Raw genomic sequence first — 22,549 nt, 5'->3', positions numbered from 1 at the left:
CTTAACTAATTAAAAATATTTTTTAAGTGTTACCAGGTTAAAAAGCTATTTAAATAAATTTGCAAGAAACTCTTTTCAGGTATTTTTGGTAGTTCATTTGGAGCAATAGGAAAAATTCACTTCGGTGCCTTGAGAGGCATCACTCTGCTACTGAAACACTTTTTTTTCTTGTGGCTGTTGAAACATGGTAGGACTCATTATGGACCTTTATTGATTATTGCTTTCAGCAAGTATAGCTATGCAAATGACAAGCTTTTAAATGTTGGACTGAAAACATGTCTTCAGAGAATTCATAAGCAATGTTTTGTAAAACTAATGGAAAACATTGGCATGAACAGACTGTGGAGCCTGCATGATAATTGAAATACTAAGAAATATTAATGATCTAATGACTTGGTTGCCAGAGTATTAATCATGCAATGCTGATCTTATTTTGAACAGTCTTAGGTTAAATGCACAACCAGGACAAATGTGAGGTATTACAGCTACAATAACGTTCCTAGAAGAGCTATGTAGCAAGAGCAGTGCACACAGTTGTTACCTCCACTTTTTTTCCCAGAAGAGCAAATAAATAATTTCGGATATTAAGCCACCGTTTTCTTTATTTTTTTCACTTTCAGAGTCTGTTTTCAGTGGTCCTACCTCACCTGTGGCCTCTCCAGGAAATGGGAGTGAACCTGGATCTGGACCAGCACAGCCAAAGAAAATCCGAGGTGTTGGGTTTGGAGATATCTTTAAAGAAGGCTCAGTGAAACTTAAGACAAGATTATCCAGTAATGAATCAGAAGATAAGAAGCAAGATAAGGTTTGTAGCAGTTCATATTGTTATTTTTGGGTTTCCTGTAAAAATAATTTTGAAGATGTGGAATCTGAAGACGTAGTATCTTGCAGATGCTGAACACACTGGTCATTTTAAGCTTTGTCAATATTGTTCCATAATCAGACCACAGTCATCTCATAGGGCTCTTGCCTATAAAACATAACAAACCTCAAACTTCTTTCATAATAAGTTATATTTCACATTGATTCTGAAAGGACTATTCAAATGTTTTGGTATTTAAACATTAGAGAGAGACAACCAAGCTGATAGAAAAATTATCATTTCAAAGCCATGTGGCGTAAGACATAGTAACTTCTCAAACACATCTACAGTACAAGGTCCCTTGTTCTCTTTGTAACAGTCTTTTGTATATAGTCTGGAACAAGACTGTTAATTCTTCCTATACAAGTTAAACTTGGCCTTTAAAACAAGGAATATTTTGAAGTTTCTTTAGTTTTTGGGTTGTTTTTTTTCCAAATTTTGGTGGATGTTGAGGTTGCTGTTCTAGGTGTCAACTGTCATTACCAATGTAAATGTCCTTCAGTGAATGCTGCCAAGCTTTTAGCTTTAGTGGTTTCTTAGGTTAATGAGCTATGTAAACTGCTGATTGTGTAAGCCTGAAGAATACTGTTCTACAATTTTGCATTGTCTTTAATTTTTTCCCCCCCCCTTTTTTTATGAGTGAGTGGGAAAAGGAGCACTTTTAGTCTCCATATCGAATTTAAAGCTTAGGAGAGAGCAGGTAATGTGATGATAGTGGAATTGCTTTAGTTTGAGTATTATTTTGGTCTGAACCTGAGAGGGCTCTTACCCCTTGGAAGCACAACAGTGATGCTCACTCCTTTCTCTTGAATTTATTTATTGTTTATACTAAAAGCTTATATATGGATTTTCAGCTTTTGATAAATTAAAGGCAGCTGAGATAATCCAGTGTTGCAGTTTTTACTTGGGTGATCAATTCAAAAAAGCTTTTAAAACCTTTGTCCAATTTCAATATTTGTCTGTAGGTTATAGTCACTAATGCTGTTTTGCTGACTGATTTGCTTTCCTCTGTTGCCATGGAAGTAATTGTAATAGTGTAGAGCAAAAGGTGGGATGAGTCCCTGGGAAGAGAGTAGGGACAGAGATATCCTTGAATGTGTTTTCCCTTGGTAGCAGTGCTAAGAGAAAGGCTTATCCACCTATAGATGTGGCACGTGTCCTGTTTGCTTCTGGCCCAGTCAAAACATCAGATGATTCAGAAAATGAAAGCTACAAGTGCATTGTCTTCTGTTCAAGGCTTGGGAAATGTTATCTCCTAAGGAAGATGTTGTTCAGCTTGGAGAAGAGAAGGCTTCAGGGAGTCGTCATTGCATCCTTTCAGTATATAGATGGAGAAAGACTGAGGCCTGTAGTGACAGGACAAGGGGCAATGGTTTTAAACTGAGAGAGGGTAGATTTAGATTGGACATAAGGAAGAAATTTTTCATGATGAGGAATGTGAGAGATTGGAGCAGGTTGCCCAGGGAAGTTGTGGATGCCCTGTTATTGGAATCACAGAATCATCGAGGTTGGAAAAGACCTTGAAGATCATCTAGTCCAACTATTAACCTCACACTGACCATTCTCAACTCCACCAGATCCCTCAGCGCTGGGTCAACCTGACTCTTAAACCCCTCCAGGGATGGGGACTCCACCACTGCCCTGGGCAGCCCATTCCAACGGCCAACAACCCCTTCTGGAAAGAAATACTTCCTGATATCCAGTCTAACCTTGCCCTGGTGCAACTTAAGGCCATTACCTCTTGTCCTATCGCTTGTTCCTTGGTTCCAGAGACTCATCCCCATCTCTCCGCACCCTCCTTTCAGGTAGTTGTAGAGGGCAATGAGGTCTCCCCTCAGCCTCCTCTGCTCCAGACTGAACAACCCCAGTTCCCTCAGCTGCTTCTCATAAGACCTGTGCTCCAGACCCTTCACGAGCTTCGTTGCCCTTCTCTGGACATGCTCGAGTAATTCAATGTCCTTTTGTAGTGAGGGGAAGTGTTCAAAGTTGGGTCGGACAGGTCTCTGAGCAGCCTGATCTGTTAAAGATGTCCCTGCCCACAGCAGGGGAGCTGGATTAGATGATCACTGAAGGTCCCTTCCAACTCGAACCATTCTATGATTCTATGAAGGCACATTGATTTTTCCTCAGTTCTCTCAAGGCTTTAACCTTTGAAGTAGGAGTCAGTGGGATGACTACACTTCCATGTGAATGCTGTTAGACTAGGGTTTCAGGACCTAGCTTTTAGTTTGCTTTCTTGCCATGAAATTCAAAAGCATGTTTCTCTACTTTCCACCTTGTAACTTAAGAGTATAAAGAGCCTATCTAAAATATGTTCAATTAATATGAAGTCTGAGATTTTGAGTTGTGTATAAGCATTAACATATGTTGGCACTCTGTTGGTTAGCTTGTCTGAAAAGGTTGTTTCTCAGCAAGAGGGGAAATGAAGTGAGAAAACAGCTTTGCATAGCTTAAAGACAGTGAAATAAACAGTTGAGTTTAGTGCTTAATATTCTACTTGTGCTTGTTGCCAAAGTCATCCCAAAGGTGGACTGACTTACAGAACAACATGGAGAGCCCTAGGGAGACAATTCTTATGAAGATCTGGGAAAATGGATGGCTTCTTTGGGTTTGTGCTCAACTCCAGAGTGAGTTAGGTGGAGGAATGCTGGAAGAGGATTCTCAGTCTTTAAGCCAGTAAGGAAAAAAGGTGTCATCAGGAAACTCTAGGGTAGAGAGGGCTTTTTTCTCTTGGGGAATTCAGCAGAGGAAGGCTGAGCACTGACATATCTGAAGTGCTTGAGGGTATCTATGCTCCTGCAGGAGGTCGCTTTCAGTTGGTCCCAGTGTCCTGCCTGGGCTCAGGCTATTTATATCCTGTCTGCCTAAACTTCCTCTCAGGCATCTAATTGCATCTTATTTTGGAAGGGAGAAATGTAGAGAACTATTTCCGTGTTCAACTTGTTTAATCTCATAGGTGAGTTATTTTAGTGCTTCCTTCATGCAGCATTCTGGAGCGAGTTAAATTGCATATGTACTCCAAGAACATCCCGAGTGACCATGGCTTCCTCCATGGTATGTCAGAGGTACTAAACACCAGCCCACAGGCATCATCTGCTTTTAAGGAGAGTAAATCTAATTTCTCTGGCAGTAGAAAGTCTACAAAGCTTAACTGTTAGTGAAAATGAACAGAATAACTAAAGGCAATGGGATTTTTCACAACAGTAGTGCTATTAGGGCTGCTCAGGTAAGTACTGACTATAAGATTATATTCTATGTTTGTAGCTCATAGGGCTGTGAAGAAGCGGCTGCAGCTGAAGCTGTCTCAATCTTCCTGGCAGCTCAGTAAGTCTCCTGGGGAGAAAAAAAAAAATATTTGAACAATTATTTTGGTTAGATGTTAACTCTGAAACTTTTTACTACTTGCAATGCCTCTGTGGTTTTTTGGTTCTGGAGAAATCTCCAGTGACATTTACTGTTTTAGTTCTGTTCTGTATGAATCGCTGAGTGAAGAGAATCTGGGATGGGCTTTCACATGCTCTTACATTTGTCTGAGTAGTTAAAAACTGATTGCCTCCTCTGCTGAGGTGGTGTACGGCAACTGAATATTCCTGCTTTATTCCAGTGCAAAATAAGTGTGGTCAGTGAGTTACTTCCAGCAGAGCTGTTATATTACCACTTCTGTTCTGCACTGGAGGAGGCAATTTTCAGGATAATGGAACAGTAACACTTGGAACTGCTGAAATATGATTGCAAAAGTATATCTGGCAATGTCCTGAAATTAGCTTCTAGTTTGAAAGCTAGTGCTGTGTCATGAATCATTACACAAAATTCTAATTGCAGTGGCTGTAATGCAGTATCTACAGTAAGTTAAGTACTTAATGGGAAAGTTCATTGAATCTCTTGGAGATGGTCATTCGCATAGTCTCAGCTAATGAAAACCTGAGTACGTCCTGTAGCCTAATCAAAAGTATAAGTCAATGAATTTTTGTTAACAAAGTTCTCTTTTGTTCATATAGCCATCACCTAGCCATCCCCCTGGAACAAAGCTAATCCATTTTTCCAGTACAACAAAACCTGAAAACTCATCAGAAGCAGTAAAATCAGAAGCTGAAAGTAAACCAAAAGGTAAGGCTGATGGAAGTTTACAACTACTACTTGGTAGTCCTCTCTAGAGAAGTATTTGGTTGTCACTTTTTTTTGGTGTTAAAATCTCAAACTTTTGCATATACTAGGCTACTGTATAGGGTTCTGTACCTTTGAGGAGTTATGCAGATGCAAAAGAGTCTGAATGAGTCTTTGATTGCATTTCTGTGGAAAATGAATCAAAAACATTTGTAGCATTGTCTTTCCAGGACAAAATAAGACTAGGGTATGAAGTTTTATTGCAGCAGCCCCTTTACATTAATTGGCTATGTTGACATGCTCAAACTGACTTTCTGCCTAGCTTTTACTGTTCAGTTGGGATTCTGGAAATCCATTGTTATAGAACAGTCCCCAAACTCAATTTCTGCCCCTGTGCTATAGAGGTGACTCTCTAGGCTCAGGATTTACTGTAGAATCGCTAGTGTGTTGTCATAACTGTATGTGAAGTTTCTTGCATCAGAAAATTGGTGTTTATGTTTTGTTGAAGTCTGTTCTGTAGATAATCTGGTTCCATTGTCATTCTATTTATAACAGCTTATTTAATTTTTCTTTTTTACTATCTCTAAGAATTTATTACTTCATTTAACTACTAAATTGCAGAGTTTTATCTAGAGAGAGATTTTTAACACAAAACATCTTGCGGGCATGCCAACCCCATATAAAAATTAACTTCAACTATGTGATGTGTAGACAGCTCATTTCCCCTGGTTCCAGAGCAGACTTTTTTTGACTTCTGTATTGTAATTTCAAGTATATTTTTGTTTTATGTGGAAATACCCTATTTTGGTGTAAGTGGGTTGTTTTACATGGAATGCATAATTTGCAGAAATAAGAAAACTGCAACAAACAATTGACTTTTTGCCTGTGTTCAGGAGTTGTGTAATCTATCACCACAGGGCACTTGAAATGGCAGGTTTGTCAGAGCCCCAGTCTATCTGTAGCTATAGCAGTATACAGGGCATCCATGGCATTTTAGCCCTGTTTTGGCTTTGGTGAATTGGACAGCTATAAACAGCACAACCATCTGTACAAACAGTTGATGACTGTCAAGAATTGTTTGATGTAATGTCTTAAGAGCAGTTAATATTTAAGTTTTGCCATTGCAAAGCATACATCAAAAGTTTACATATGATGCATTCGATGGAAGTTGATGCTTACTTTGCGACTTTGAAACCTTTACTAAACATCACAATTGGGATAGTCATGGGATCTTGCTCTTAAACCATTCCAGTGCTATTGTAACAGCTAGCAAGGCCTGAGCATTATGAAATTTGACTTGTTTAAAACTTTATATAAAAATTAACTGAAGTCTGCCTAAAAAATCTGAACATTCAGTACTGAATGCTCAGAACATTCAGTATTTAGCTCTTTTCATAATTTCAGGTGCATTTATGCTAAAAGCATAGAAATTGGACTAATCTAGTAGCCATTCTGAGTCTGCTGCATCATACATCTGAGTCATACATCAGAGAGGAACTTAAATATGATAGTAATAGATGCTGTAGAACATCAATAGATAATAATACCTATAGACACCATTTAAGAACATCTTATAACCTTTGGAAGAAAGCTTGGTTTTCTTCCTCAGTGTTTTTATTTTAATACAGACCATATTATGGTTTATGTTTATCAATTTCATTTTTGAGAGAGCAAGTTTAAAATAAACTATTCAATATGTTAGCAAATAAACAGATCACTAAAATGTTTAGACTAGTATGGCTTATTTTGGTGTGGCTCTGCTATTTCTGGGAAGCTTGTTTTGGCCTCTTGTGCAAGTATGTAAAAATATTTTGTTTAAAAAAAAAAAAAATCACAATTTGACCTCTCTTTGCCCCCATTGTGTTAGAATACATCTGTGATTCCAGCTACTGCACTATTAGTCCCTAGTCTTTGGAAAAGTTTAAACTACCTTTTATTAAAAATATTTTCTGAAGTTCGGATTTACTGTTTTGTAAATACCATCCTAGATTTAAGTGCTGGAAAGTTAAATTGGACTCATTCTTCATCTTAAGTACTGGCAGAATATCAGGCTCACAAAATAAGATGCTAAAATGGCAAATTGTACGTACAAACTCTGGGTTTCTCAGGTGGTGCTGACTGCTGGGGTTTACAGCATGGCACATACGGGGACTTGGCAGTCTGCAGGGTGCACGGCTCCCAGTCTCCAGCCTCCCTGGCAGCTGGAGCAGAGGGAAAGGTTGCCTTTTCTGGGATGGTTTTGTGTCTGTTGTGGGACTAGATGTATGTGAGGAGGGGAGAAGTGCTTGGAGGAGGAGGAGAGTAAAGGGGGATTGTGTAGTTCAGCTGTACTGGCCAAATCACCAGGCAGTAAGGAAATCCATGTGTTTTTACAGAATCAGGACATACAGATATGTATTACATTTGTGTTACACTTATTCACTACGAATGAATAAAATCCCCAAATTTGATAGATATTTGTAGTGTACCTGATGAATTTTTTCTTAGTCAGTGTGTGGAGTTTTTTTGCCCCACCCCAGACCTAGATTCATCTCTTTGACAGGGTTCTACTTATGTTTCTCTAATTCTTCACAAACTACTATATAGTAAATCTATAGTTGATCATTTTTGATCACCAGATAAGACTGTAAAATAATGCAGGTTCTTTACCTAGGATTACTCATGTGGTTACATATCTATGTATATCTGTATATATCTCTCTATATATATCTCTTAAACTTATCATACCTTTGCATTTTAACATAGTGTTGGCACTGACCATGGTAGACTTTTATTTAAGGGTGCAATTTGTACATTTTTTTAACTAAAGATTTGTATTTTGATTAAATGAAGTAAAACAACAACAAAATAATGCAACTCACTCATCTATTTTCTTACCATCCAGCAAAAGGCTGTTGTTAAGAGGTTGACTTGCAGATGATCCTAATGAGGACTTGATGTTGTGCTGCTCTCTAATTAGGGCTTCATGTGGCTGCTCACGTGTGTGTGTTGTCAGTGCCAAATACCTGACAGGTATGCAGCACGTTAGAGTCCTTGTTTGCTGCTTTTTCCTTAATGTGTCAAATACAGAAATCCAGCCTTTTTGTCTGCTAAATAATTTTAAATGTGCTGGGGTTGAAAAGAGGTGCAAAAAATGCTTTGCAATTAAGACTTCTATATTAATGTATTTTGGCTTTTCTTCTGTTTTTATTCTAGCGTGGGAAAGGAAAGCAAATCCTCCTGCTTTTTCACCTGAAATCGTTATCGCAATTTTAAATGGATTAGTTATAGAACTGTACCAAATGGAAAGAAAGGAATTATTCTTTCTACTTCTGCAGATGAGGCTGTAACTGTCTGAGTTGATCACTCAGATGAGCTCTGGTTTCAGGTGCTTAGCCAAGGAATTCCTTTGCTTCAATTACTTAATTTCACTGTAGAATTTCAGTAAATGTGCTGCTTGAGTACTTGAAGTTTCTGTAGTTGTGTCAGTATGAAACAGTTGCACGTATTTAATTAGGAATGTAAATTTGAAATTTAGATCAATTTTGAGATCATAAAAATATCATATAAACTAAATATAAAAATTGAAAGCATTTTTGTATAAAGCAGCTCAAAACGGAATATATAACGCTATGGGGAGGGTTTTAGATAGGCTGTTACAATTTTAACTGAGTAGGCTCCTCTCCTCCCTCTGAAGTGAGAGTACCTGAATTAAATGGCTGTTGTGGATAAAAATGTTTTAGAGCTTAAACTACTGTCTTCACAAAGATTTCTCTCCATCACTCTGTAAATATATAATTTTATTGTGATATGAATGACACAGTGAACCTTTGTACAGCAGTCTCAGATGGCTGGTGTAGAAGGGAAATATAACTATAGTGTTAATTTCTGAGCTCTCTTTTCAGACAGCACAAGTGAGCTGGTGTTATGTAGGTTACTACCCATGGTATGCAAATGTAGTTAATTGTGCTGCTTTGTTTCAGCCAAGGAGTATTGCAGGACACTATTTTCCTATGAAGGTTCAAATGATGAACTCAGCTTTAAAGAAGGCGAGATCATTCAAATAATCAGTAAGGTAAGATGTTCAGTCTGCTTTAACAATTTATATAGCTTTTGTGGATTTTGTACAGGTAGGTAATGTGTAAAGTGGGAAAGCAGGAGAGTCTGTTGGAGTGGATATTCCCATAGACCAATTTGCCTGATGTGAGGGTCAACTCTTTGCTTCTACACTTGGTGGAGATAGAGATGTCCTTAAAGATTGTTCCATAGTGGGAAGTCATCTTAGATTCTTCAGAGGCCAGCTGGATCAGTATACACACAGTACCAAAGGCCTCTTTGGTGAGGAAACTGGGAAAGCTTTGCAAATAGCCCTTTTACCTTCAGAACTGGTACTATTTCTCTGGTGATATAACAGACTGATCTAGAGGTGGTGGTTGGGAAGTATTATTGTGTCAAAAGGTGAGAAGTTAAGTTCTGTACATAACTGGTTTTGATCCAGTTATGGTGGAAAAAAACTGAGGAAATGTTTTCAGTAGGAGAATGAAGTGCAGGTGTTAGAGACACTTGGTATTTCAGAATAACCATAGAGAAGTTAATGATACCGTCTGGCTATTTAGAGAAATACAATTATTTAGGTGACTATTTGTGTTAAATATTGAAAACACCTTTTTGAAAGGTTAGCTTGTTAGAGATGGTTTTTAACAAGAAATGAACTTACCCATACTTCATTTTCCTGCAGTACTCTGCAGTCTTTTGTTAGTTGCTGTTTACATGCTGCTATAATAAGGAATAATGACTTGGCTAAAAAAGTGGACAGTTTCTTTTTTGTTGCTTTCAGCTTTCATGCAGTTGGAGAAGAAAAGTAACACTGTTTCTTTAGGAGGATTTTAAGTTTGGGAAAAGATGGCCACTTTTCTTAACAGGAAAATTGATATTATCAGTAGTGGAAAAGAATAGTTATGGAAGGCCTATTTTTAAACATGACAGCCCTTGCCCCAAGGGAGTATCTTCACCATATCTCTTGCCTCTCTGTCCTTTTTAAACTGATTTACCCAAAGCATACCCTGGTTCAAAATGGAGTGAAGAAGAATTATCCAGAGCAGAGCTCTCCCTCCAAAAACATCTGAAGTCTGAGTATATTAATTTAACTGTCATGTGGCTGACTCAGTCCAGGGTTTTGATCTCATTGGTGTTAAGATATTTTCTTCTAGCACATTCACTTTGTGTAAAGCCTGTCCCCCTCAGACTTTTTTTTGTGTCTGTTCTGCATGTGATCATTTTCCATGAAGTTGTCTCTGGTTTGCTGGCATGCCTCAGCACTGTCTAAATAAAGTTTAGCAATAGATGACTTATCCCATTCACGACTGCACACTGTTCAGGAATTGGACTCTACTTAATTGAAAGGGTGATGGAGGGAGAAATGAAAGAAGGCTTCAGCAAACTTTCACTTTCAGGACTAACCACCTATTCATGTCTTCTTCCTACCTCCTTTAGTTTAATGTGGGGTGGGATTTTTTTCTGTTCATTGTCTCAGCTGAACTGAGTGCTGAATTGTCCTTCTTGTGGACTGAACTTTGTGATTAACTACTTGATGCTGCTAACAATATCAGCAGTAATCCAATTGGGCTTATATGGAGAAGTGACATCTGCAGTATTTTGGATCTGAGGCACAAAGGAAAGCTGTTATTTATTCTGCTAAAACACTCAGATAATGTCATACTTTCTGTTATGGAGACACTAAGGCCTCAATCCAGTAAGATCATGTAATGGATTTCTGTGCCACTGAATTAGTTGTCCTTTTTTTTTTGCTTATGTCTTCATATGGTTATTTTTTCTCCTCAGTAGGGTATATCCTCTTGCTGCTTCACTTTTCAGAGCAGTGGACCTAATTAATCACATCAGAATCACTTTTACTTAGTAGAATTGTGTGTTACTCCAATGACACTTGAAGTATTTACTGAACAAGTTGCCAGTCAAGGAAGTTAAGAATATTGGATATTGTGCATTGCGTCATAACTGGTTTTATGTATTTTCCTTCCGTTTGCAGATCTTATCCTTATACACTTATCATATATATTATGTAATATAATTTCATTCTGCTTTTTAGAAAACAAATAAAAAGTGACCAAACCTGATCTGATCTGTAGCCGTTTCACCTATCTAAGGTGGCCAAAGTATTCCTCTTATAAATGCGATATTTCAGACAAACAATTATTTTATATTGTGGGTAAAAGCAAAAACATTGTTCCGGTAACTGTCTCTTTTGGGGAAGAAGTAAATATTGATTGAAATGTCCTGTTGTTTATTTTAGGACACTGGAGAGCCAGGCTGGTGGAAAGGAGAACTCAATGGTAAAGAAGGAGTCTTCCCAGATAATTTCGCTGTTCAAATACAAGAGTCTGATAAAGACTTCCCTGTAAGTTCTTAGGTGTGTTGTTTAGTACCACAAAAGAGTATTGATGAAAATGCAAGGAATAAGACTTCACAGCACACTATGTCGCTTAAAATATTACTACAATTGTGGCAGGTTTTGACTTTATCTTGTATTAGCTATATCAAAGAAGATATGTTTGTGTTTAAATTTCTCAAATATTAAACTGAGGCATGCTTTTCAAGATTAACTATAATTAATGAGGATGGTTAGGTCAGAGAGAAAAGGATACAGTTCTGATAACATGGTGTTATATGTAACTGATTACTGAAAAAAACCCTTACTCTTTTGAAAGGAGATAAGCAGTCAGTCTCTTCCATCAGAGTCCTGTAAGTAACTATAATTGAAAAATGCTCAGTGACCCTTGTGGGACCAGCTGGGATTTCTCCATGTTAAGACTTGCCAGTAGGTTGCAGTGTGTGAAGGATAATCTTTGGGTGGGATCTAGAAATATTTTTTTTTTACAATCTCATGTGCTAACTTGTGGAAATTCATGTTTTCATGTGGTACTCCTTGGTCTTGTAATTTTGGTTCTTATTTTATAAGTTTCTTGTTGAGATTAGTGTGATATTCTGTTCTGACAAGTTTGTATAATGAAGATGGTTGTGTTAATTCACAAATATATGTCATCCCCAGATGGAATAGATTCAGCTCCAGATCAGGACATCTAAATGTTGAAGCATGTATCTCAGCAGAACAGAGTTTGAGTTTCATAGTAATTTAGTGCCATTTGGTCTGGAATTGGAGGCATTCACAGAGGATTGCTAGATACCTGACAGACAGTTACTAACTTCATATAACCTCAGTTACCTAACATAGACAGAAAATCTAGTTACTCCAAGTCAGCGTTTGCTTTTCAAATTGATTCTCAGCTTTGCAAGGGTGGCATAAATGCTGTAACATAAAGCTGACTTGATTTGAGGGGTGGGTGGGTAGTATTGCTGTTTTGCTATACAGAATTGTTTTTCCCTGTCTCCCTTGAGAGGGGGGGGGGGGAAAATACTCTTACCATAAACAATGTTTCCTGTGGGCAGACCTTGCTTTGATCCTTTATTCTGCATTGTATACTGTGTCTCAGTACAGGGATTCACCTTGCACTGAGCAGCTTTGAAGTTCAAGGCATTGCATGTCTGATTATTGTAATCAGCTATTCAATATCGACTTAATAAAAACAGAGATCAGAATCATATAATGGCAAGTTGATGCTGAACTCTCAGTGTAAATGTTTTTGATATAGGCAGCAGTGCTGCACAGCTAGATAATATATTTGCTTTTTTGGGAAAGAAAGAAAATATGGCCTTGTTACTTAAGTTCACTAGTTTTTGTGTTCTTTGAAACTAGAGAAAAAAGCTTAATATGGGTTTTCATGCTTGCTTAATTACATTTCACTTGTCAGAATAAAATCTTTCTGCATTAAGAGCTTATTCAATAGTGGTAGGGGCACAGAAGTGAAATCCATCCATAGCAACTGTTTCAAAAATACCCACTACAAGGCATTTTTGAAAGGGCTATATTAGACTGAGCCCATACAGTTTCAGCAGTGTTTGTATAAAGAACAAGTGTAGGCTTTTGTGATCATTTTTATCAGTGAGTTTTCTCCTTCATGCAACCACAAAGACACCTAATGTGGAACACTTTCATGAATCAGATTCTGAGGATGAGGTGGCTTGAGGTGACTTGAGATGTCTGTCCTGAGAGTACTCCTTCAACAGGAGAGAAATTCAAATTCAAGTCTACCAATTAAAGGAAAGTCATGAGTGACTGTGTTTTAAAATAGAGTTATTTTCAATGTACAGACTGTGGCACCATAATACTTTGAGTTTTTAATGGCTAGAGTAGTTTCTCCAGCTTTCCCACTTAAATATATAATGATAAGGAATCTCAGAACAACGTGTTTCATGTAACTGCATTGTTTACTTTGCAAATGCTGCAAATTATTTTTTTTTCCTTACACTGTTGTAATTTAGAAGTCAATTCATTGAAATAGTTCAGATACTTAATTTAGAACCTTTTTCTTTTTCAGTGAAAGCGACTATTTTTGGTTCAAAAATTTAACTGATTACTCTTTGAAACTTGCATTGTAACAACTAAGATTTGAGTTTTATATACTGAAATTAAAATGGGTGCAATTGGAGCAATTCTTCGGACTAGAAAAGACGTAATCTTTAGTTTTTAGTTCTTTGTACCTCTACTGCTTATGCAAGTTGCTGACGCACTGATCTGATTTGAAGAAACCTGCATTTTCTTCCTTTTTGCAACTGGTTATTGGGGAGATATCAGGGGAATTGCTCCAGTTCTGTTTTCTGTCTGTGAATTGATGGCCTCTTTTGTGAAATACTTTGAAATCAGCTAGTAAACAAGCTAGACATTACAGTTAGCAAAACAAAACATGAATAAGTCTGTCTTTGATAGAGAATATCTGTTTATTTCACTCTTTTTCCTTAATTTTGCAGAAGCCAAAGAAACCTCCGCCTCCAGCTAAAAGTCCAGGTATGTAGTATATGTATGGTGGTACGTGTCTGAGGAAACATTACATTTCAGAAGCAGTGCATGACTTCAGAAGAAAATTCAGATGTAGCTTTGTATTTCCTAGTAATGGAGCCACCCATAGCCACAGTTTATGGTTACTTTTTTATGCTTTATGTATTTTGCTGCTGCTATATATTTTTCAAAATTATGACGGAGCCTACTTTGGAAACATTTTAATACAGGCCTACCATTTTCTGGGCTCAAATGAGTGTTTATAAATGGTATTACACTCCATGCAAAGGAGAAAATATAAACACAAATTGGTGTATGTCATATTTTTAGTTAGTGACCAAGATAATTAAAGCTCTCTGAGAAATGTCTACGGTTTGTTTTTGCATTTAGCTCCAAAGCCTGAATTGTCAACTGGAGAGAAGAAATTCCCTTCTTTGAGGCCTGAGGAAAAAGGTGAGACCAGTTTTCTTCATAGTGGGTTTCAGACTATGCTCTTGTAAACGAGTTAGTTTTTTAGCTTGGCTGCTCTGTGCAGTAGTTGCCTGTTTAGAAGATGTCATACAGATTCCCTTGCTACTGTCTACTGAAGCTGTTGTGTCTGTGATGTTATGGAAATATCTTTAGAGTGATTGGAAGAACTACACTTTATGAAACGTTTATTTCTTGTTAGTGCATTACATTCTGAAAAATGTTGATTGCACTGCATAATAACATAGTTACTGTTGAATTCATTTAAGTGTAGTTCTGTGATAGTGACTTCAGTTTTGAATAGCAATAGTAAGTTATTAGAAATGAAAATGCTTGCTGCTGCTTCTGAATGTTTTGGCCAAAATCAGTCTCTGGTTGAAAATATCTTTGAAATAAATACACCGAATGGTAGCAACACTCCTTAGATGTTACAGTCGCAATGCTCAGAAATTGAGATTTCTTGTCTTGTTAGTTCTTGCTACATTCCATATTTTCCAGTTCTCCAGAATTTGGAGATCTTTACCACTTTATTATTAAAATTTAAAGGATGCCTTTTTTTTTAATAGAAAAAAAGCTACTATTATCACCTAAACATGTTTCTGAAAGTCGTCTTTTCATATTTGAAAAACTTGCCAAGTGAAACTGTTAAACTGTTTTGGCTGTGTTTAAAATCAGAAGCTTAAACAAACATGCTGGTTGGGTCTTAAGGAAGAAATTCTGATGTTACTGCAGCTTAACCATATTATAAAAACATACTCTGCTCTGTGAATAGCTAACTGTGACTGACCATGGCTAAACAACATTTCAACAAGTAAGCCTGCTCAGTGGGTTTCTTGGCTTCCTTGGGCAGTTTTTATAACCCACATTTAAACATAGCACATCCTCAGGTTTTTCATATGAAGAATACTTGTTAAAATCAGGTATGTTTCTTCTGAATGTGAGCAAACAAATTATTTTTATCTCTTGGAACAGTATCTTCAGGTATGAATTGAGATCAACTCTATGCTTCTAGAAATTTTGATCACTTGGCTCTTTAGAAGTTCAAGTTTATTTAAACTGAAGTAAGTTTAATTTTAGATTGGCTATGTTTGTACTATGGTGTTAACTTTTGCATAGTTGAGTTCCACTGTTTGTGGAGGAATATAGGAAAAAGAAGTACTGAGTGACACCATCTAAAATGCTTAGGAACATGAAAGCTCCTGAAAAATTAAGTATGGTAGAGAACCATCCTTTACTGTGGTACAGGAAATTATGAAGGACAAGTTTGTCCTTCAGTTGAAGGTCAGGTCTTAAAGTTACTTATTTGGATAGCAGTAATCTTTTACTAGAAGAAATATCCATTTATCAGTGCAGTTTTACTTTTGCAAAAATAACCATGTCAATACTAATGATTAAATTAACTAAATATGAAATTGTACTGCAATTGGTTTTCAGAAAAAAATTGATTGAGCAGCTCCAATTGCAAGCTATTAAACCATGTAAATTTTTTATGCCTATTGGGAGACTAATAAACCTGCCTTTATGATCAAAAATTGATCAGAAATTAAAAGCAATAGTCCTATAAATACTTCTGTATTTATAGCGAAGGATACTTAGTGGTATCATGTAGAAATTTTTGTCCAGTGTAAATGTCTCCAGATTAGTATTTCTATTTCCATTACTAAACTGCTCATTTTTAGCCAACCCTTATCTCTTTCATTGCGGAGCAAAAGCCAAAAAAGAGGCATGCCATTTTGTGCAGCAGAATTGTCTGATTTCTGTGCTCATGGTTAATCTTGACCTTTGGTATTAACTTTTTCCACTTAGTTGTGAACAGTTTTTATATTCAGATTTTGAGTGGGAGTAATTGAAGGCAAAACTGACAGTTGATAATTCAGGAATACAATCTGACAGCATTTTTTCTGCCCTGTTTATGAACTCACATATTCTTAAAAACAAAAGGTGTAATTCTCAACTCGTGTTCAGCATAGCTAAATAAAATTAATTGATCTTCAGCAATACTAACTGCTATTGGGCATTTAAAATTTAAATCTTACATATAGAGTCAGCGGGCAGAAGTGGCTAGCACTGTTAGCAGGCTGTTTTAGACAGGACAGTCAGCACCACCATGTGGCAAAATTCTTCCACTACTTCAGTGTTTTATTTTCTTTTAATATTAAGAGAGACTGGACGGGGATGCCAACCAGTTTAGGTTTTTTGTTCAAATTGTCTCCTATTGTTTAAATGTCCCAAAGCAGAAAGACAATTCTGCCCTAGATAATGCTTTTTTGCAGAAGTGTCTCTATGATCTGTTTACTTCCAAGTATTCCTGTGAAAGAAAATCAGTGTTTTACCATTTTACGGTTGGAGGGCTGACAATGGCTGCAGGACTTGTCCAGAGGAAGTCAGTCATAGACCTGGCAGTTCAGGCACTTAGCTGTGATGGAGCTGAAGCAAATTTCCAACCCTACCCCCCAGATCCATAGCATATGTACAGATTTTACATTAGACCAATACTTGGTTAAAAGCAAAGTCACAGCAGGGGAGAAGGGGGAGAATCAAAACTGAAGGTCAGTCTCTCCATCCCAGTTTATTGATTTCCTGCCCTGCAAGGGCAGTAACTGTAAATGACTGTAACTCCTTACTGTAGTCTAACAATAACCTTCTAAAGCCTCAGTACTTTATGCATGCCTAACTGAGCTGTAGCATAGTTTTACAAGGAAAAGTAGAAGGTATGCTCTGGATATCCCCCAGGGTGTAATTAGGGAACATGGGTTAAAGTCTATTCAGCTAACATTTGTGAAGCAGCTTGAATTTTTCAGTGTCCCATATGTTATATGTCAGCTTCTCTGGACAGTATTCAATTAGGTCATACAGTCATTGAACAATAAAGTTAACTTTTTTATACATACTTAATTTGTATCTTGAATTTGTAGGATGGTAGACTTGAAAATAAATTTAGTTATTCAGATAAATATTCATTTTTCCCTTTTTTCCATAGATACATTATGCTGCTTGTGTGTATGGAAGAAGTCTAGTTACAACAAAATAAAAAACCCCCTACCTTTTTTAGGGGAGGTAAGGTGAATTCATAGAAAAGAGAAAGCAGTAGCAGTACAGAAAGATTCTTGGTTCTTAGATGTCATTTGCAGTGCAATAAGGTGAATCCATAATTTCTTACTACTGTTTGATGTCAGTAGAAAGACATTTTGATTACTTTAATGGTTTTTAAGTTCAGATAACTATGTGTTTTGATAAGGTGTTGCTTAAGACACTTGCATATCTATTTTTCACTTTTACCTGCAAAGAAAGTATTTCTGACAGCAGTTGCTTTCTAATTGATTAGCATTGTAAGAATTCTAGACAACTGGCGTTTTTAAAATGTTCTGGTGACTTATTTTGTCAGATGAAAAAGGAGCTTTGGATCAGAAGCCTTTGAAGCCTCAAGCTCCTCAAGTACCACCCAAGAAGCCTATTCCTCCAAGCAAGACTAACAGCTTACTGAGAGCAGGGCTTCTGCAAAAACGTCCAGATAAACCTGTTTTGCCATCATCTGTGTCCAAGTCAGTATAACTTAAATCGTGTACACCAAGTGTATTTTATTTGCGTTGTTTAATCTTCCTTCATGGATGAGGTGGGAAGAAACATGTTTTAAGGGTGAAAAGGGTGCAAGGATAACTTCTACCCTACACCTATCAGTGTCTTGGTTCTCCATGTCATTATTAGTGTGAATTTATAACTTTCTAATTCTTTGAGACATGGAATCTATCTCAGAGTAAGTATTACAGCATAGCTAACCATGGGGCTGATGAAGTTACAAATCTGTGGGCTGCTTTGCTTTAAGCCTGCCCCATAACGAAGAAGTTGTAACTACAGTAGCGGTGTGGTGTAAAAGAATCTGTGTACGTGGCACTTGAGAATTATTATTGTGTTGGAAAAAAACTGAAGATTTGAGCTGCATCAGTGTTCAGTGTTCCAGCACTTTAGAGTAAGATAGATGAAAAGGAAGTTACCACAGTTAGAACCTCTGCTAAAGGTACTCAGTGTTGCTTATGTGCTCTTCTGGGAAGAAAGCACTTATTACAGAACCACATCCAGTGTCTTTACTCTGTCCTGAGTATTCTCAGTTGAGTTACTGGACAAATAGGGACGGTAATAGCAAGTAATTGCTCACTGTTTCTTCTAGATCCACTTTTAAAAACTTTTTTTCTCATGAGTTTGTAATGGTTACTTATAGGACTAATTTTGCATCAGTACAATCCTGCACACAGTTTCCCTTTCTGTCTCCATCAAAGTATATTTGCTAGATCCTTACCTGTCAGCAGTTTATTTGCAGTTTTGGGTAACTGTCCCTTTGGGATTGACTTGAAAGAACCATGAGAAAGTAAGGTCATGATTAACTTGGCCTTGTACAAATAAAGGAGCAGACAGCTGCTACATCAAAGAGCTTGCACCTTAAATACCTGCAAAGATACGTAGTGGCAGCAAGCATTTGTCAAGGTTTATCTTTTTTTACAGCAGGTCCTGTATAGCTGAACCAAAAGGAAGAATATCTAAAGGCAGTGAGGAGGAGGGCAGTGGGGAAAGGGAGTGTGTGTAGGGCACACAATTTGGATGGTTGAGTTCAACATGGGTCACCTGCCTCTGATTCCACCCTGCACAGCCCTGGGAACACTGGATGCCTGTCTGAAGTTAGACCATTGTCACATTACTTCTGTTTATGTTTTCAGCATGTAATTGTGTTATATCACTTGGTATTTTGGAGAGTTTCCCAAGTAAAGATTTTTGTTTTCATACCACAAGTTATGTTCTCCTCAGTTTTAGAAAATAATTATGGCTATAAAGGGATACACATGTGCAGTTAAGTAGAGGTCTGTAGTAAACTGTGGTCCTTTAATAATTGAAAACTTTAAATCTTAGGGGTATTAAACTTTCAGATATTTAAACATATTTAAACATTGTTCTAGGAAGATAAGGCTGCTATCTCTTTCTACTGCAATAAAACTTCCAAATAAAGGATTTGGGAGGTGAGTTAATAACAGGAACACATTGAAGTTGACAACTGGTGCATTTATGCACTTTATATATGGCACATACAGGACAGTCAGGTGATCAGGCCCAGTCAGCATGGGTTTATGAAAGGCAGGTCCTGCTTGACTAACCTAATCACCTTCTATCACAAGGTGACCTGCTTATTGGATGAGGGAGAGGCTGTGGATGTCAAAGGCTTTACTAGAGTCCAGGTAGAAGCCTTTGACACCATTTCCCACAGCATTCTCTTGGAGAAGCTGGCTGCTCATGGCTTAGATGGCTGCACTCTTCACTGAGTAAAAAAGTGACTGGATGGCTGACAGTTAGTGACCAGTCACAAGTGGTGTTCCCCAGTATTAGAGCTAGTTCTGTTTAATATCTTTGAGGGCATCAAGTAAGTTTGCAGATCAATAAGTTTGCAGATGGCACCAAGTTGGGCGGGAGTATTGAGCTGCTTGAGGGTAGGGAGGCTTTACAGTGGATGTGGACAGGCTGGATCGCTGGGCCGAGGACAATTGTATGAGGCTGAACAAAGCTCAGTGCTGGGTCCTGCACTTGGGTCACAACAACCCCATGTAACTGCTACAGGCTTGGGGAAGAGTGAATGGAAGGCTGCCTGGTGGAAAAGGACCTGGGGGTGTTGGTCAACAGCCGGCTGAACATGAGCCAGCAGTGTGCCCAGGTGGCCAGGAAGGCTGATAGCATCCTGGCTTGTATCAGAAATAGTGTGGCCAACAGGAGTAGGGAAGAGATTGTCCCCCTGTACTTGGCACTGGTGAGGCCAGACCTTGAATACTGTGTTCAGTTTTGGGCCCCTCACTACAAGAAAGACATTGAGGTGCTGGAGTGTGTCCAAAGAGCAATGAAGCTGGTGCAGGGTCTAGAGCACAAGTCTTATGAGGAGTGGCTGAGGGAGCTGGGGTTGTTTAACCTGGAGAAAAGGAGGCTCAGGGAAGACCTTACTGCTCTCTACAACTACCTGAAGGGAGGTTGTAGCAACGTGGGTTCTGTCTCTTCTCCCAAGTAACAAACAATAGGACAAGAGTGAGTGTCCTCAAGTTGTTCCAGGGGAGGTTTAGATTGAATATTGAGAAAAATTCTTCACTGAAAGTGTTGTCAAGCATTGGAACAGGCTGTCTGGGTAAGTGGTTGAGTCACCATCCCTGGAGGTATTTAAAAGATGTACATCTTAGGGACATGGTTTAGTGGTGGAATTGGCAATGTTAGGTTGGACTCAATGATCTTAAAGGTCTTTCCCAACCTAAATGATTTTATGAATCTATTTCTATGCTGTAGCTTAAATGATGGCAATAAATTTATAGGAAAATGTCATCTGTTCATTTTTTTGGGGGAGTGTGGTTTTTTGTGTGTTTGTTTTGGTGTGTGTTTTCCGCGCCCCCCCCCCCCCCCCCCGGGGTGATGTGACCAGACATGCAAAGAATGCATGGTAGAATAAAAGCCATATATAGAAGGTACTTTATATCCAGAAAGAAATAACTTCATCTTGGCAGCTTTTTTCTTTACAGGAAGATTTTGATGTCAAGGAGTCTGAGTATGTTTCTGAATATTTCAAGAGATATCACTGAAGGTGCTATTCAGCTCTCTTGTTTTCTGTTGCACTGAAGTGTAATATTTTGGATTTAAGTGCCAAAATGTGCCCTGGAGTAAAAGTTTGGGATTGTTTTTACAAGGGAATTGTACGTGTTTGACAATTCTGCAAGAGCTAGAACAAAAGAATTGACTTTTATAGGACTAGAATTGCTTTCTGAAAGACTTGATTTTAAGCGAGGCTTTAGAGAATTATAAAACCTACTGAAATGTTTCAGTTTACATCTAATCCTTGATATGTTTCATTTGTAAACTATTTAATCTCTTGACTAGTTACGTCTTGTCGTTTGTCATCTTGCTACAGATCTAATGGAGAAGTTGTTTCTCTTCGACCGAAATCTGAAGTTGAGCCAGTAACAAAACCAAAGTTAGACTCTGAACCATTCCCACTTAGACCAAAATCAGTAGAGGTAGATTCACTTGTGGTAAAGAGCTCTAAAGAATCAGGTAAGAAAAGAATAAAACGTTCTTTTGGGTCTTTGTTTGGACTGTAGTATTTTACAAGGTTAGCTTTTTAAGTAATTTACTCAAAATGCTGCAGAGTGCAATTATGGCCGTTCAGTAGAAAGTATATTTTTTAGAACTGCTGTAGGTAGCTGAAGGTAAGAGTCAACAAGTGATGGGCAGTTGTCAGAGGGCTGTTTGGAGGTAGTTGATGAGCTCTGGGATGTAAGAGATGACAGGAAGGGAGAAACGTAGGTAATGGTTTGTTGTTTTAATTTGAAAGCATGGGGTTTTGCTGCCACTCTTATCTTGCGTTTTTATGAAATTGTTTTCCTTACTGACTGGTTCTGTTTGTTCTGCTCTTGTATTTCAGAGACCTTTTGCTTTTCTAGCTAACTTGCATATTTTTAGTAATGCCATTACCTTCAGCATTCTGTGATTAAGTTCATAGCTATTCTAGATTATGACTTTATCATTCCTTAAATTTGGGCCAGCTTGGAGCATTGTACATTTGAAGTCCGTGCTTATGGCTTTGCTTAATGGACCTTGAGCCAAACCTGGCATCTCTTTAAATCTGAATTTGTCCAGTGAAACCCTTGATACTGGTTAAAGCACACACATTGATGATCAGGCTCTGTGAGCTATTATTTAGTTACCTTTTGTCTTTTACTTGACAGCACAAGTGATTTCAGTCCTCTCTGTGCCTCTTGGGCAGAGATCATCCGCTGCAGGCATTTTTTTTTAAATTCTAAATTATTTTTATTGTATGATTAACCACTCCAGAAAAAGCTTTAGTGAGTTGTACCTGCAGTTTTGATTTATGTATCTCAAATGCAGCCTTTCCTCTCAGAAAAGGTTTAGTTATTATACATTTTGAAATAGTATGACTTTGATTTATTTTTTTAGGCCAATTATGATATTCAGCTTGTAGAATAGTTTGTCCTAAAGTGTAATAAATTCATCTGGGAGATAAAAATAATGCATTAAAGAACTGAGACAGTTTATGAATAGAAAAGGGTACTTCTGACTTTTCCATTAAACATTTTAAAATGTGCTTCTAAGCTTAAGTGCTTTGTATGAAGAAGGGTTGGTTCCTATATGTTTTAATACAGAAGTTACATTTTCCTGAGCCACAAAAAGTTGGACTTCAGCAGGTATTAAAA

At 37.7% G+C, this 22,549-nt stretch overlaps 1 protein-coding gene across 3 annotated transcripts in view; it reads left to right on the top strand.

The window, feature by feature from the left end:
* CD2AP (CD2 associated protein) overlaps window positions 1-22,549 on the top strand; it is an 87,493-nt gene that overhangs the window by 53,382 nt on the left and 11,562 nt on the right. For all 3 annotated transcript variants that reach the window (XM_074820180.1, XM_074820181.1, XM_074820179.1), the window contains 8 exons: window positions 621-805; window positions 4,861-4,969; window positions 8,929-9,020; window positions 11,256-11,360; window positions 13,829-13,865; window positions 14,247-14,309; window positions 17,710-17,866; window positions 21,247-21,389. In XM_074820180.1, coding sequence (XP_074676281.1) covers window positions 621-805; window positions 4,861-4,969; window positions 8,929-9,020; window positions 11,256-11,360; window positions 13,829-13,865; window positions 14,247-14,309; window positions 17,710-17,866; window positions 21,247-21,389 — 891 coding nt within the window. The remainder of the gene's footprint in view (window positions 1-620; window positions 806-4,860; window positions 4,970-8,928; window positions 9,021-11,255; window positions 11,361-13,828; window positions 13,866-14,246; window positions 14,310-17,709; window positions 17,867-21,246; window positions 21,390-22,549) is intronic.

The sequence above is a fragment of the Strix aluco genome, chromosome 3 (assembly GCF_031877795.1).
Source record: "Strix aluco isolate bStrAlu1 chromosome 3, bStrAlu1.hap1, whole genome shotgun sequence".
Lineage (NCBI taxonomy): Eukaryota > Metazoa > Chordata > Aves > Strigiformes > Strigidae > Strix > Strix aluco.
This window is presented reverse-complemented; position numbering and strand designations above follow the sequence as displayed.